The sequence below is a fragment of the Typopeltis vanoorti genome, chromosome 14 (assembly GCF_054136105.1).
Source record: "Typopeltis vanoorti isolate ZY-2024b chromosome 14, IOZ_Tvanoo_1.0, whole genome shotgun sequence".
Classification (NCBI taxonomy): Eukaryota; Metazoa; Arthropoda; class Arachnida; order Uropygi; family Thelyphonidae; genus Typopeltis; species Typopeltis vanoorti.
In genome coordinates this window covers 44,776,458-44,794,722 of record NC_143562.1, presented here as the reverse complement: position 1 = coordinate 44,794,722, position 18,265 = coordinate 44,776,458, and the positions used below count along the sequence as shown (strand labels likewise).

At 36.0% G+C, this 18,265-nt stretch overlaps 1 protein-coding gene across 2 annotated transcripts in view; it reads left to right on the top strand.

The window, feature by feature from the left end:
- Positions 1–18,265, top strand: part of Syn2 (Syntrophin-like 2) — a 348,707-nt gene that overhangs the window by 196,565 nt on the left and 133,877 nt on the right. For both annotated transcript variants that reach the window (XM_090403965.1, XM_090403966.1), the window contains exon 9: positions 7,183–7,312. In XM_090403965.1, coding sequence (XP_090260091.1) covers positions 7,183–7,312 — 130 coding nt within the window. The remainder of the gene's footprint in view (positions 1–7,182; positions 7,313–18,265) is intronic.

The following is an 18,265-nucleotide window of genomic DNA, read 5'->3' as shown; positions in this document are numbered from 1 at the left end:
TTTAAATTTGAAGTCAAATGTGTACCTAGGTAATTAAAATCATTAACTTGCCTATGGTTAAGTGTTATCTGTATATCTTCTGGGTGTTTTACTTGAATTTATAATCGTATTATAGTTTCTATAGCTTTCTTGTAATTTTGAACTCTGGTATTGGAGATTTGATTTATTATAATTACTGCATCATCTGTGTATATGATATGTGTGATTGATCTTCCATCTGTTTTTACTACCATATATGTCGGCATATAAGATAATTCTCAAATACTATTGAAAACGCTTCAAAATCATGGGTCGTCTTATACAGCGAGTATAAAAAGGGAAGCTTAATTTCTTGGATGAACATTTATGTAGTTACAATACATCGTTATATAAGAAAATAGGCAGTATTTATAAACAAATCAGATTAATTTTTTGTTACATAAATTTATTTAAAATATTACAATAGATGTAAATCTTAAAAAACAAATAATAATTATTATCATCAATTTTCATGTTAATTTTCTTCATCATCTGTTGAAAGTAGTTCTTCAGATTCATTGCTTAAATGATCGTCGTGTGGATCCCAGTTCGAATCCGGTGAACTGATTTCGTTTTCATTGTCATCAGTGTCTCACAACAGACATCTTCCTTACCATCCATAAGATTAAAGATACCACACTTTTTAAATGATTTTATTACAGTCTCTACTTTTACTTTATTCCATGCTTTGATCACAAAATTGCACAACATATCAAGTGATGCAGCATGCATAGATCCACTGTATGTAAATGATTTTTCACCAGTCAACATCCAATTATTCCACTCTTCTCGCATGTGATCTTTAAATGGTTTGTTCAAGCAGGTGTCTAGTGGTTGCAATATACAGACTTTGTTCAAATACCCATTCTGCAATGTGATTTTCCATTGGGTGATCCCTGTTCTCATTGCACATTTTTTCTTTGGCAATTTTTTAAAAATATCTTCTTTCTTCCTCCATTCTCTTACCATCTTTTCAGTTATGTCAAACTTTCTTGCAGCAGCATAGTTATCAGTTTGTTTTGCCATTTCAATTACTCATATTTTAAATTGAGCTTCATACTTTCTTCATTTTGTTGCTGGTTCCATGATTTTAAATGATAACAATTTTAATAATCCTAAAATTAATAATTAATTAAAATTGGGCTAATTACTTTTAATTAGGGTAATTCACGTAAATACTAAATCTATGCTATGCAAAAAAGTAACGGATATAACAACAATACTTAATGTTGCATTAATATGAGAAAGAAGAAATTGTGGGTGGGTGGGGGGGATTGTCTTATACAACTGACATAAGCTTAATGCCTAAAAATAGCCTAAAATTTTATATGCCGACATATACAGTAATTTTGTTGAGGACAATGCTTTAATGAGTTCTTGGATGAATATGTAATAATGTAGTGGACTGCACCTTTTGTAAAAATTAAGACTGCACCTTTTGTAAAAATTAAGACTGCACCATTTTGTTATACTACATTCTGTATTCTATTTTTTGTACTTCCACTACCCTGCCTTGTCTTTGTTTCTCTTTACTTAATTATCATGAATGGTTGGCTGCCTTAACTCTTGACTGCTGTCATTTATTTTTTTCTACCATATCTTATTTCTCACGCTCTACTGTCTAACAAATTTATTTGTTTAACGACTGCGCCAGTTAGACCTATATCGAGTGTGAAATTATAAGATCTTAAACCAAAGACAAAGCAGATATTTTGTATTCCCCGCTTATATTATTCTTACTTTAAACTAGTCATGGTTCAAATATAATTCATATAAACTTCTATCTTATGCAGGTTCAAATTTTTTCAGGATAGTGCATTGACAGAATCAGTCCAATTGTTTACAAACCATTTAATAAATTCAAAGAGAAATATTTACAGAAACATTCACACACACACAATGTCATTACAGTTCTCTTGCTATTCTCAGTTCTTTCTAATCTAACCTTAGTTCTAAGCTGATTCACAATCTAGTATAACATTAACTGAATATAAGGCATATCTTGTTTAAGCCTAATCCAACATTAATATACATCATCTCATTAACATGGACACTTGACTTACAATTCTTGTTCATCACACAGTCTTTCACTTAATCTTTTGGTTTGCCCGTAAGTCTTCATCTTGTCTTTCTTTCTGCTTGCTGACTCGTTCCTGTTTTCCCACTAAATTTCTTCCTTGTCTCAGTTGTCAACTATGCCTTTGCTCTATAGGACCTTTAACATGGCAGCGATGTACAGCTCCTTCCTTTTGAGGTGATTGACACAATTATTTCTCATGTGGCAACAGACTCTGGTAGAAAACTCAGAACTCACAATGCTTCTCTTTAGATTTAGATTTCTGACAGCAAATCTAGCATGATGGTGGATTCAGGTAAGAGAAGAAATAGAAAACCCTAAGACAAATGATGCTTCTCTTTGAGCGTCTGACAGCAAAATTGGCATGACAGGGAACTGAGGTAAGAGAAGGCCTAAAAAAATCCAAACGATGCTTCTCTTTCAACTTCTGACAGCGAACATGGCATAACAGAAACTCAGTTAAGAGAATGCTTAGAAAATCCTAAGACAAAATTCCTTCCTCCGACTTGCCTTATATAGGCCCTAACCTCCATTGTCCATGACAGGGGACTGAGGTAAGAGAAGGCCTAAAAAATCCTGAGACAAACGATGCTTCTCTTTCAACTTCTGACAGTGAACTTGGCATAACAGGAACTCAGGTAAGAGAAAGCTTAGAAAATCCTAAGACAAAATATCTTCCTCCGACTTGCCTTATATAGGCCCTAACTTCCGTTGTGTGCATGCACATCTCTCGAAAAATGGTCACGTATTGACCTTCAGACATGCTGACATCATTCTTCATGTGTCTTTGGAATTCTCTATCCATGGCAATTGTCACGTATTGGCCTTTGGACATGATGTGTTTTTGGAAATTTCCACCTATGGCAATTCTCAGAATTCTTCACTAATCTTAGATTAGACTTACTGATTTAGCATTACTTCATAGCCTTACATGATGATGTCATGCCCCACATTATTTTAACAAAGTTCAAGACAATATTATTACAGAAAAGATTATTTCAGTCAAAAAATTAACATTAAGTACATTCTCCTAAACAATAAACATGTAAATACGAACGTGATAAGTTACGAAGTCACATATCATGAGAGATTTTACAAATATAAGAACTCATTAAAGAATGGGGAGAGCGGGCATCCTTGCATAACTCCTCATTTGATTTCAAGTTTTTTAGTGTGATATTTTTTATATTGAACTACTGCATTTGTATTCTGATAGTAGTTTGAAACAAATCTTAGTATTTCAAAGTGTGTGTTTTTCTCTCCCCCTGTCCCATGTGATTTTTGCCCAACTATGAAGGGTAAGGATATGGTCAGTTTTTTTTTTTTTTTTTTTTAAACCCAGCTTGTTCTTCTGTTAAGCTATTTGTCGTGGTTACCTCCCAATGGTTACCTTCCTTATCCTAGACTCAACACCTCCATGCATTGCTGTCTGATGCATTTTTTGTATAAATATCTCCCATGTGGAATCCTGTCACATACTTGGCAAAATTCAAAGGTATTGTGGTATATCCATTCCTCTTATCAAACTCTGCAGTCACTCATAAAACATGAGCAAATAATAAACAGGAAATTCCACATTCCACAAAGAGATCAAAATCAGTCATCATGCTATAGAAGAAGTTAAGAATTTTACATACTTTGGAGTAAATGTAGATACTGATGGTGGATCTGACAGAGATATAATGCAGAGACTCTCAAAAGCTAATACTGCTTTCAGAAAATATTATGTAATATATGGAAATCTTCAAAATACCATAATAAAACTGAAATAAAGATCTTCAATAGCAATATTAAGGTGGTCATGTTATTATATGGATTAGAGACATGGAAGCTCACCAAAAAATTGGCCCCGATGTATAATAAATGATAACTTATGTATGATGACTGTGTAAAAAAAAAAAAAAAAAAAGCATCACCGAATGAAATTAAAAAAAAAAAACAGATTTGGGAAATGGATTGGACACATACTGAGAATGGATAGCAGAGAGATTCCTGAAGTGGCTTTGACATGGATTCCAGAAGGAAAAGGCCTAAATTAACTTGACAGAGAATGCCAGAAACCATAAAGAAGACTGGCTGACTGGAAGAGCTGGAGAGAAGCTGAACTGGTGGCTCGGGATGGAGGTATCTGGAAGAAACAGATCTTGGCCTTATGTGCCACTAGGCATGAAGAGGGTAAGTAAAATAAGTAATTATACTCTTTGATATTTTAATGATCCCAGAGATACCGTTAGGTCCACAATTGGTTGCTTCTGTCTTAGCTCCACCTTTATATAATGGAATTATACCTTACTCTCCTTCCACTCATTAGGAATTGTGCTCATGTTTACATGTTGAATAATCAGAGCAGAGACGCTGCTAATTCTCTTTCATTCCTTCAGCTCCCTTACCATTATCCCATTCAGTCATTTTTCTGCAATACTTGTTCCATAAGGTTTCACAGATTAATACAATAACACAATGCAAAAGAGTGAATAATATTTTCAGGTTGAAATATATGGCTATTAAACCTATTATTCACTCTTTTCTTTGTGTTATGTTAATTTGTGAAACCCATTCAGTCTCATCGCTATGTTTGAATCAAACTCTAGCTTTAATACAATACTCATCCACTTCTGTTCTTTTCTTCTATTTCTATGTCAGTATCTAAGTAGCTCTGATGCATCACTTTCTGTATTCTCTAAGGTCATTCTTCCATGGTCATTTTTCCTTTCACTTCCACATAGTGAAAAAATTTCTTTCAACTTTTTCTTTGCCTTGTAAGCTAGCTACTTTTCATAGTCTAATTTTGTCTTCTTCACTATCATTATACTACTACTTCTAAGCTTAGTCATCACTTTCTCCCAGTGTTAGATCCACATTTTCTTTTTATGCAGCTCTTGCTTCAGATTGTTATGTATCCATTTAACTTCCATATGATCATTCTCTGAATTCTAGGAATGCATTCAGATGTAACATCTATAAAAAATTCTTTGACCACCACATTCCATGCATTGCCAGTTCCTCTACCATGCAGTTTATCTGATCCTCAAAACAACAATTCTTTTACCGAATCATATCAACCAATTTATAGCAGCGTGTAATTATACTTCACTTATCTGATACTTCAATTATCAGTTCAATTATCGGAATGGCAAATTGCCTTTGTGTGCCCACTGCAGTCGGATAAATGATAGTTTATGTCAATATCACTTGCCTTATGTGTGTGTATATATATATATATATATATATATATATGTAATAAATTTTTTAACTTGGGGATATTGTATATTAGGATAACCAAGTTATTTTATAAACTTGGTTATTTTAACTCCTAATCCCAAGTATGCAAACAATTAAGTTGGCACCTGAAACAAAGTTCAAGTCTAAAGACTATATCTCCTCCAGAGATTTTTATTTAAAATAAAAACACCTTGTTGCAACTTCTATAGGTAAAGTTGATAAGGCACCGTATTACTATAACCTTGGTATTTAGGGTCTAGCTACTCACTGAGGAGACCTCAAAAAAAGGTTGAAACTGGTCTGGGTAGTAACCCCACCCATAATGCATTGCAGTATACATCTTCTAGTGAGATGTGCTTTACATTATGGGAAAATACTAAGAATAGTATTTTCCCATAATGTAAAGCACATCTCACTAGAGTTGTGAGTTGTCCTGGTGTTGTACCATCTTTAGACTTGAACTTTGTTTCAGGTGCAAACTTAATTGTTTGCATATTTGGGATTAGGAGTTAAAATAACCAAGTTTATAAAATAACTTGGTTATCCTAATATATATATATATATATATATATATATCCCTTTTTATTCAAAGTTCTTATATGATTTTCCTTGTCCAAAGTTAAAACTGTATGATCACTCTCTCAGCTGGATGCTAAACAGCTGCTTCATTTATACTGGGTACTAGATCCAGTATTCCTTCTTTACAAGTCCCTTTTCTGTCATGTGCTATTTAAGGTAATTTTTCCTCAGTAACAATATAAATTCTCTGTCTGTGGTCTTGCATGCTTTCTCCTCTCTTCATTCTATATCACCACATTTGAAATCACCCATAATAGTCGTTTTTGTATCTATATTTGCAATTCATGGTCCTCTTCAAATGACTCTAGCCTATATCTTCTGCTTGACATTAAATTTCATACTGAAAATTGTAAAATTCTGATTCATCAACCTAAGCTAAATAAGAATGACTGCCTCAAACTTTCCCAGTTTGAAAGTATTATTAAATACCTCTCACCCATTATTACTAGAATTAAATTTTATATTTATTTATTACACACATGCACAATTCAATGAATTTTTCCTTGGGATTCTAATTTATTTATTTATTCATATAGGGTTCCTCCTCTTTCTCCACTATCCTTTTTTGTGTTGGGGGGGGGAGTTGAGCCCTCTAATGAGGGATTTAGTGTTTTACTTATGACTGTATATCTGTGTGTGTTTGTGTGTGTGTGTTCATGGAGCTAGTTTGCCTGTTCTGAGGGATGAAAAACCTGAGTTTCCAGGTGAAAAACCTACCTCCATATGAGACCAGCTAACTCATCTTTAGTTGAAAAAGACCAGATAAAGGTTCCTCACATCATGACTGGAATTGAACCTAGGTCTTTCCGACCAAAGGTTCGTCTATACCAGCTGAGCTGTGGAGGGGAGGGGGGGATATCTCTTGGGATGCTAATGATATTACAGATTGAACTCTGCCTATGTTTGTAAATGTGCATACTTCTATTTTTTAATTATTTTTATTTTCTTGATTATTACCATTGCAGTTGTATCTTACACTTCCAATCACCATGAAACAGCTAAAAAAAGTACGCTGTGTTTAAGTAATTATTTTGTTTAATTATTGTGTAAAAAATGACTGTGTTTAAGTAATTATTTTTAATATCTGTATCTTATTTCTCAATCTTTCATCTTCTATATAATATTCCACATTTCTAAACATTTGTAAACAAAAAAAATGACAAGATCATTTAAAAATGGGAACCTGAAAATTTCTAATGTACTTTTCTGAGATTTTAAAATAATAAAATTAACTTTTAAACACATTAGGATTAACTCTAAGGATGCTTCCTTTTGAATTACTTTAGACCAAATGCCTTTGAAATCAGAGGACAGGAAGGGAAACCATCTGCAATTGTCCATTGTGATGATACACGAATGCTGTCAGAGTGGGTGAAGCATATATCAAATAATATTGTGCAGTTAACGACACAGCAGGTAAGAAAACATGAAAATAAAACTAAAATGAAGCAATCCTTTCCTTCATGCTTACATGGTGATCAGAATATACCTTAAAAATTATCGAGAAACTACCGTGTTAGAGTAAAACAAACTTCAATTTAATATAAATCAAAATAATCACTCCACATTTCAACCTTCACATTAAGGTCATCATCATCTGGAGTAACAAGCTGCACTACAATCTACATGGTATGCTAAAGTTACATTGATTTGGTCAACTGTTAAAACTACTGGTCTGACCTCTGGCGGAAAAAAAAATTACTACATTGAAGCTAGAGTCCTGTTATTATTATCTATTAGGTTATAAAATGAAATTAAGCTAGAGGGCAACATGTTCACACCAATGAGTTACTCATATAAGTATACATATAAATTAAAACAAGCCAATATATATGGTGGCCGTACCATGAAAGAAGGTAAGATGGCGGCTCGCGTGTTAGTGTTTCGTGTCGTGTATTTTGATGGTGAATTGTGAATTTGACTGATAAGTTTTTAGAGATTTATGCTTATTCTTTAGTAATATCAGTTATTTGCTGCTGCCATAAACAGGCATTTTATTTTCCATACTGGTTTATCTAGGTAAGTCAACTGACTTCACAAAGGCGATACGCTAGGCCTACTACCATTAGTATTGCCATTGTTGTTGTACTTTAACATCTTATTGCTGGTTGACACGCCTATGCTTGATATTGCAGGCAGTCCTTTGCGGCTGCGGGATATTTTACAAAAATTTCTGCTGGCAGGTCTTCAGACCTGCAGGATATTTTATTAACGCACATACGAAGTTAAATCGATATGAGCTTACCTGACCTAGACGTATTCACTGATTTGCTCGATAAAGAGCCAGCTCTTGAACTCATTGATAAACTCCAAAAGAAGTTCAAGCTGACATGGCCTACTAGTATGATTGACCCCGACACTATTATCGAGTCACTCGATAAAAAGCTAGCACTCAGTTTCATTAAAAAGCTCCTCAAAAAGTTTGAACGGGATTGGCCCGGCTACTTAAATTTGTATTCCTCACCTGAAGTCGATGCTGAGGAAAATGAAGATTCCCCTCAAATGGAGGAAAAACTCAATCTAGTTGTCTCTACCTCTAATCCTTCTGATCGAGAAGAAACCCACGCACGTAAGAAGAGAAAAATTCTTGCTGCTGAGTCAACAAATGTTGTTGGTATGGACGAGGATGTTCCCATTTCAGATCCCTCTGTTTCCCCCAATGAAAAGATGCCACCGATTATCCTAAGGGAAAAGCAGAGATGGTCATCACTCAGAACCATCATGGCTAATTCACAGATTCGTTACACGTCTGCTAAAAATTCAGACGAGGGAATACGTATCCAGCCCACCACGGTGGCTGACTATAGAAATCTTACAAAGGAACTGGACACTAGAGGAACCCAATATCACACATTTTCACTTGCCTCCGAAAAAAATCTGAAGGTAGTCTTACGTGGAGTCTCCGAGGATATTGACACAGATGAAATAGTTGCTGACCTTAACCTACAGGAACTACCCCCCATAAAGGTTACTAGAATGTTTAGATCAAATAAGACACCTATGCCTTTAGTTTTAGTAGAAATTCATAACATTTACAAAGACATTTATAATTTAAAATCAATCTGTGGACTCAAAATCACCCCAGAACCATTGAGAAAGAAATCATCTTCTGGGCAGTGCCACCGATGCCAAAAATTTGGCCATGCCCAGAAGCTATGCAAAGCTCAGTTCAAATGCCTAAAATGTGGCAAGAATCACCCCACAAACACCTGCGCCAAGCCAAAATCCACCCCGGCTAAGTGCGCTAATTGTGGGGGGGTCCTCACCCTGCTAATTATAGAGGGTGTATACATCACCCCAAAAACAGATGGAATGATACAAGTCATCAATCTACCTCGTCATCTAGTGCGAGAGTTCCTGAAGCTCAGGCTACTCAGTTCTCCAAGAGTGAATACATGGCAACAGGTGCTCGCCCATCATTAACTGAGCCCCTTAAGAAAACGAATCTTCAACATCAAGTAAGAACATATGCTGATGTGGCCCACTCCAATCAGATAGTACAAACCCAGAACCGGAATAATCCACACTCAAATCTATCAGCTGTTATCACCTCTTCTCTTGCAAACATGCTGCAGGATTTCAGCAACTCAAATCCATCCTTAAGTGTCACAAAAAGATTCCTACAGCAAACCCAATCCATATTATCGGCACTCTCTGATGCATAGGAAAAAAATCGTCCCAAACTCTCTTAGGATTATCGGTTGGAATGCCAACGGTATAAAAAACAAACTGTTAGAAATCCAGGAATTTAATAATAGATACAACCCAGATATACTGCTAATTAATGAAACTCACCTGAGGCCTGCTGTGACACCCTGAAAATCAGAGGGTATCAGATTTACAGAAACGACAGGCTTGGGTATAGAGGTGGAGGTACAGCCTCCCTTATCAAAAACTATATCAATCATCACTCAATAACCAACCCTACTACCACCAACCTCGAAATCACAGGAATCAATGTTCTCACAAACTCAATTGGAAACCTCAAAATTTTTTCTGCATACAACCCTCCATTAAAGACATTATTGACCTCAGATCTGGATGCCATCCTTGGAGTAAAAGGACCGGTCATCATTGCTGGAGACCTCAATGCAAAGCATCCTGCTTGGAACAGTAAATCTACCAACAAAAATGGTCGCATCCTTTCTAGCTACACAGGATTAAACCATGCTGTTGTGGCTGGACTTACCGAACCATCTCATCTCAGTACATCTGGCACTGCTGATATCCTGGATATAGCCATCCTGCAAGACATTAAACTACAGTACAGCCTTACATCACTAAACGAGCTGTCGTCGGATCACAACCAACCCAATTCTACTGCAATTGGGAGAACAAGAATGCCTGTCTCCTCCTCCTCATTCAGGCATATCGTGGGAGAGATTGTCTAAAGCACTTCGGGATCAAATAGGACCCGTCCCTCACATGTGCACACCAGAAGATGTGGAATCTGCAGTGACTAGCCTCACCCAACAGATTAAGTCCGCTATAATGGTTGCATCCTACCAGAAACCTGTTCCCAAGCCTGATCGTTTGCCTGAGGACATTATGGACCTGATCAGAGAGAAGAGCAGAGCTAGGAAGAGATTTCATAACACTCGTGCACCTCAGGATAAGACAGTGCTTAACAGATTGAATGGAGCAGTAAGAGATGCACTTAAAACACATAGAAATGAAGTTTGGGATAAAAAGTTAGCCTCTATCTCACCTATTGATCACTCTATCTGGGGCCTACTGAGAAATAAAAATAAAACTAGATCCCTCCCCCCTATAATCTCAAACCAGGGCCTAGTCCACACAGATGCAGATAAGGCAGAAGCCATACTTAAAAATCTTGAGGATCAGTGCAAACCTTCTTATAACAACATTGATTTCAATCATATGTACAAAATCCACAGACAGGTTAGGCATGCACTAAACCTCCCGGACACCAGTGCCGATCATATTGCACCCGCATCACCTGTTGAATTATATGATATTATTAAAAAACTTAAGAACAATAAAGCTCCTGGACCAGACAGCATCTCAAACAGGGTGATCAAGCTGCTGCCTCGAAAAGCTATAGTGCATCTGACCAGTATAATAAATGCAATCTTAAGACTTCACTATTTTCTTTCCACCTGGAAAATGGCTGATGTGATTCCTATACATAAGCCAGGCAAAGACCCACACTTACCGCAGAATTATCGTCCAGTCAGTCTCATCTCCAATCTGGGTAAGGTTGCAGAGAAGGTCATCCTCTCACGACTCCAAACCTCAGTAAATGACCTAAACATCCTCCCTAAAGAACAGTTTGGATTTCGACAACACCATAGTACTACCCAGCAAATCCACAGAATTGTGGAATATATCACCACCAGCTACAACTGGCGCCAGTGCACAGGAGCGGTATTCCTAGACCTATCTAAAGCATTTGACAAAATCTGGCATTTTGGACTCCTGCACAAACTTATCTCAGCCGGTATCTCACTAAAAATGGTTCATCTAATCTGTTCATATCTTCAGAATAGATCAATGCAAGTTAAAATTAACGGTTCTACATCGTCCCAGCGCCATATCTTTGCTGGAGTGCCGCAGGGATCTCTACTGGCTCCATTGCTGTTTTCTGTATACATGTCAGACATCCCACACAATCCGATGACTTCCATTTTAGCACTGTATGCGGACGATACGGCAATACTAACCAGATCTCTCAGACCCCACTTCGTTACCAGAAAGCTTCAAGAAAATCTTCTAAAGCTGGAGGGTTGGTTCTCCAAGTGGAGATTGGAAGTCAACCCCCTGAAAAGCTCAGCAGTTCTCTTCTCAAAAAGGCCAATGTCTCCTGCAGGAGATGTATTACTATTCAATACTAAAATTCCCTGGCAGAAAGAAACAAATTACCTGGGTGTGATTCTCGACAAAAAGCTATCTTTCAACCAACATATCAAGTCTGCATGTGCAAAAGCATCTAAAGCCAAAAGCCATAGCTCAAATCTACCCGCTAATTAATAGAAATAGCAAACTCAGCAACAGAATGAAATTGCAGCTATACCAGATGACGATTCGTCCTATAATCACCTATGCCTCTCCAGCCTGGAGCCACACCTCTAATACTAACATTATTAAGATACAGCGAGTGCAGAACAAGTGCTTGAGAATGATTTTGAACGCCCCGTGGTATGTTAGAAACAGCCAACTCCACAGAGACACAAATATTCCCTATATTCTCTCTTATCTACAATCCTTAGCTTCCAAATTTTTTCTAAAGACGTCCACACATCCCAACGATTTGGTTCAACAAGCTGCAGCATACAAGCCAATGGACATATTTAAATATAGAAGACCAAAAACTATATTAGCCTCCTATAGCGATACATAATCTCCATGCCCATTCAGGGCGAGCAAACTGCTCGTAAATTTTACCCTCACTGTAACCACGACAGATAGTGGGGAATATGAAAAGCATTTTGCTTCACCCTTAAAGAATAAATGTCAATTGTCAATTATCAATATGGTGGCCAATAAAAACTGAAAAAAAGTGTGGCCACCATCCATACTGGTTTGTTTTAATTTATATGTATGCTTATATGAGTAACTGTTTTGTGTGAACATGTTGCTCTCTAGCTTAATTTAATTTTATAACCTAATAGATAATAATAATAATCACATAATAACAGGACTCTAGCTTTGATGTTGTAAGTTTTTTTTTTTTTTTTACACCAGAAGTCCGTCCAGTAGTTTTAACGGTTGACCAGATCACTGTAACTTTAGCATACCATGTAGACTGCAGTGCAACTTGTTTCTTTGTATATATACGTGTTTACTCCAGATAATGACCTTATGTGAAGGTTCAAATGTCAGGTGATTATTTTTGGTTTATATTAAATTGAAGTTTTACTCTAACACGGTAGTTGTTTCCATAATTTTTAAGATGCAAAATGAATTAAGACATGCTCACATATGTTAAAATATTAATGTGAGAATAAAAATGAATTGTTTGGTGAATAATTGCTATAAATTGCAAGAATATCTATTCTCTCTCTCTCTGAACAAGATATGTCATTCATGAGCAGTATGATTGGAAGAGAAAAAAATTTGATAAATTTTAATTGCATTATAGTGAATGTGTTTTATATTGAAAGATCCACTGTCCACATCTCTGTGTGTGTGTGTATTTCATTTACATTTATGAAGCCTAAGATGATCATAATCATTTAGTTGAGCTTGCCCACTGCTCCATCCTGTTCAAATCATTCTGTAAGTGTTATATATCAGTAACATCCCTGATTTCTCTGCCTATCTTTGTATCACCAGCAAAGAGTTGAACATTTCCTGTCAGTTTCTTTCCAGTATTATTAAGGTATAGATTGTACAACAGTGGTCAGAGGATTGATCTCTGGGGTATACCACTGGTCATCTTAAATAAATCTGTTCAGATTCACACACTCTGTATGCCACTTTCTTTTACCTGTCCGTCAGCCACCCACATATTTAAATCATTTATGCATTCCGATCTCATGTTCTTCAGTTTATACATTGGCTTTTCATGTGGTTATCCTCTAAAATGCCTTTGCAAAGTCTAACAGTATCGTAATGTACTTTATGTCCATGTCCTTTATTCACTTCAGCCATAACATTAACAAATATGAGCAAATTGCTTTGACAAATTGCTTTGAATTTGTCCTGTTGTACAAAGGAATTTGTCCTGTTGTACAAAGGAATTTGTACAACAGGACTGTCATACATTCTTTCTTTTCTTGTAGTATCAGAATCTTTTCTGAGCTTATAGCAAAAGTATACAAATATGTCAAGGGCCTAGCCAGTTCGACTGAACATTCCTTTAGCACACACACATTGATATCTTATTTGTTTCTATTATTGAATTCTTATCCAAGTTATGCAACAGCTCTAGAACCTCCTGGTGCACCCCTATCTCTTCATCCAGTTTAGTGGTAGCATTGTGTGCAATGTTACTTACACCAGGTTGATAAGTCTTAATGAAGTGAGCACTCATTATTTGAACTATCAGATCTGCTTCTGATGCAAGAGTATTGTCTGTATTTAGTAAAGTTATTCTTCCACTTGCATTCTTTTTTTTAATTGCAGTATAATTATAAAATTTTTGACTTGTTTTAACCTGGATTTCAGCCAATTGCTTTTCATATTCTGACTTAATTTTCTGTACAACTTGTAACTTTTTTAGCTTGTTCTTTATATATATTTCATAACTTCTCTCATCCTTATTCTCATGATATTTATTCTACATTATTTTCTTCTTATTATTATGGATCTCTTGTTAAAGAAGTTTTGCATTCATTTCATTCCCATTCTGTGTATTCTGCTGACTAGAGACACATTCAAGTACTACATCATTTAAGCATCTTTTCAAAGATTCCCATGCACTGCTGATATCTTTAAATCTTTCCCATTCAGTATCATATGCCTTTCTAATATGATTCTGTTATTGATGCCATTTGTTTATTCCCCTAATTTTCCTCAGAGTTTAAATTTTAGATCTGTAAATTAACATCGGTTTTAAGACTATCTTGTATATTGCTGGTTTTGTGTTTGTTCAATTTCTCTCTTGTGTTCATTGTATAAATTTATTGATCTGGCTTCCCACCATATTTGTTTTTTTATACTATTATTTATATCCATATTTATGTTTTAATCTTCACTAAAAACGATTCCTAAATGGTTCTTGTATCAAACCTTCATATATTCCCACCAAGCATAAGTTCTGCATCCTATCTATGTTTCATAATTTTGAAACCTGCCGGCCTTGTTGGCCAAAAGCCTGCAGGTTCAAATCCCGCCACGGGCATGGATGTTTGTGATTGTCTGTGAAAAGACTAGTGGGTTGTGACCAATAGATGGTGTTGGTGTAGTTGTGGTTTGCTGTAATTGGTGGATTGAGTAGCAGAGACAGAGAATTATAGAGTAGGTGCCTTCCCTCAATGAGTCTCTAGACTACTTGGAGGTGTCACATAATAATAATATCCAAAATATCTTTAGTTTCAGTTGTCGTGCTATCTTTATCATCTCTGATTCCCTTTACTGTACTCTTTCCTCCATTTCTAAGCTTTTCAATAGTCTATAGAACATTTTGCCATCTTACCGATATTCACCTTTTATATTAAATCTTCCGATGATTTTGTTCAGCTACTTTTACACAGTGCTTTGCTTTCCTATATTTTTGTTTGTATTATCTCAGGATGAATGTTGCCATACTTGCCAGGAACTTTTGATATGCTTTCTTCTTTTCTATGACTCCTCTTTAGCTTCCTTAGTCCACCTTTGGAGTTCTGATATTTCTATTCTTGCAGGCAATTTTGCTGCATGCCTCTCTCGCTGAATCAACTACTGTTTGCTTCAGAATATGCCAACAAGGCTGGTGATTATGAGAAGCTAAGGAAACAGCTTGCAGGTGTAGCATGGAATGAGCTGTTTGGCTGGAAAGGAGATCAGTGCTGCTTGGGTGATGTTCAAGAACTATCTAGTAGAAGCAAAATCTAAATGTGTTCCAAGGTTTTGGAAGGTTAAATAAGGTAGGTGTGGATGGATGGATGAATGAAGAGATTAAGCATTTGATAAAGGAAAAAGGCATGGTGGAAGCAGCATAAGAGGAGAGGTAATAATCAATTCCATGAGGAATACAAAGAACAAGCAAGGAGGATGATTTGGTTGGTAAGAGTAGCAAAAGTTAATTATGAGCAGCAATTAGCTAATGAAGTCAGCAAGAATCGTAGAATTCTTTTGATATGTATTCAGCAAAAAAAAATAATAATTATGGAAGGATGACATTGATTGGAGAAAATGGAATAAAAACAACTGCTGCAGAAGATTTAGTTGGGATATTATTTTTATGGCCAATTTGCCTGCTTTCGTTTAGGAGTGCTCCTTTTTTAATGTCATTGGCTTTATTCTCAAGAGTTCTTAGGGCATTGCAGATGTATTTTAGAGACAAATATATGTAGCATAATGGAAGAAAATTCGCACATACCTTTTCTTGGATGGTGTTGCCTGTCTTCTTTCTGCAATGTGCATACTTCTGCTGTCATGGTGTTAAAAGGAAAGTGGTGGGGGGGGGTAGGCAATGTGGGAGAATTACTTTGAAAAATCTGTTTTTTTTATATAATATATACATATATTATTTTTAAGGGTGGGAAGAGTGCTATTTTGTAGGGCGGGAAAGAGATGAAAGAGGGGGGGAGGGGGGGAGGTTGAAAATAGAAACTGTTTTTTAGAGGAAGGGGAAGGATTTATGGGGAAAAGGGAGAGGGTTAACGGGGTGCGAGCCGTTTTGACTGTTTGTGTGTGTGTGTCATCCTCTGAACTCATGGAGGAAGTGGATGCTATGTCATGTCAGCTTGGTGTTTCTGCCTTTGAAGTGCTTGAGTTATCGCCTTCCAACTCTCGGAGATTATGTAGGGTCGGTGGACGTTGATTGAGTTCTCGTCACATTTTATTGTTATCGTTTCCGATATTCTAAGCATTGTTTCGTTGTCTTGTCTGTCTATTATGATGGCCTTATCAATTTGTGAGGTATGTTTCTGTTCAAAGGCGTGAACTGCTATTTCTGTTTTCCCTGTACTTTGTATTCTATTTTTCATTTTGATGTTGCATTTTTTAGTGTTTAAATGTTCTGGAATAGGGGTGTTACAGTCACGGAAGTGTTCTTGTAGTCTTGCCCATAAAGACCTGATCGTAGAACCTGTAGGTGATATCACAGTGTTTTTGGCAAGGAAATTTGTAGACTGTGTTGTGGTGTTCTAATATATCTTTAGAAGTATTGTCAATTTTTGGTTTGTGGTGAATATCAGTTTATAGTCAGTATGTTTGAAAATGTATTTGTAGGCTTTGTATGTGTTCTCGACGTATGGCAGTTTGATAACTTTTTGTGTTGTGAAGTTTGTTTTGGTTGTTGGGTTGTTTTGACAGGTTTTTGCTGTGCTGTTTGTGTAATTTATTAGTAGTGTTGGATAGTTGTGATTTTTAGAAATCTTAGTTTTTTATTTTTTTTTATTTCTGTGTTGAGATAATTATGGTTGGTTGAAAACTTGATGTTGCAGTCATGGAAGTGTTCTTGTAGGCTTGCCCATGAAGACCTGATAATAGAATCTGTGTAAGTGATATCACAGTCTTTTTGGCAAGGAAATTTGTATACTATGTTGTGGTGTTCTAATATTTCTTTGTGTGTGTGTAAGATTTAGTGGGCTTTAGAAGTGTTGCCAATTTTTGGTTTTGAATACCGGTTTATAGTCAGTATATTTGAAAATGTATTTGTAGGCTTTGTATGTGTTCTGGTTGTATAACAGCTTGATAACTTTTTGTGTTGTGAAGTTTGTTTTGACTGGTTTTTGCTGTTCTATTTGTGTAATTTATTAGTTGTGTGGGATAGTTGCGATTTTTATAGATCTGTGTTAGTTTTTTTTTATTTCTGCTTTGAGGTAATTATGGTTGGTTGAAAACTTGCAAGCATTTATAAATTGTGATAGGATGACTGATTTTTTAACAGAATATGGATGGTATGAGTTAAAATGGAGGTAGTTTCCGATATAGTATGGGTTTGTGGTATATTTTTGTGGCTATTCTGTTGTTTGTTGTGATTAATGTCAGGTTTAAGAAATTGATGGATTTGTTCTGTTCGGTTTCTGTGGTGAATTTTAGTCTGTTGCTGTAACTGTTAAGGGATGCTTGTAAGTTTGTTGATGTGTGTTGGTTCTCCAATGCATAGAATATCGTCCACTTATCTGCCATAAAAGGTGATGCTTTGGGAGGGGGGAGTGATTCTGTGTGTGCTAGGAACAATTTCACTAGTTGTCCGCTGATGTTTTGGCCCATAGGGAGTCTGAAAATTTGAATATATACATGCTGTTGTTGAACTTGAAGAAGTTTTCTGAGATTAAGTTCGATTAAGATTAAGTGTGGTCTTCTGTAAGTAGTGTGTGTACGATGTCTAATGTTCTTGGAACGTCCATGTTAGTGTATAATGAAGCTGCATCCAATGAAATGATGATGTCTTCCTATTTATTTTTTGGAAAAGGTCGTCCGTATTTTTTATCATAGAGTGTGACGTCATAATTAATGGTTTGAGTAGTTTGGCTATGAATTTCGATAAAGGTGCTGTGGTGGTGTTTTTGTAGGAGATTATTGGCCATATTGGGTAAACATCCTTGTGGGTTTTGATTTGTTCAAACATACAAGGGGTACATGTGGTTTTGTCTATCTTGTTTTGATTTTTTTAAGGCATGTAGGGTGTTGTTGATTTATTTTAGACCTTCTGGGGTGGGGTCATTTTGGATTTTTTGGTAGGTATGTTGGTCATTTAAGATAGCAGTTCTTTTGTTGTGGTAATTGGTTTGGTTTGTGATGACTACTGTATCC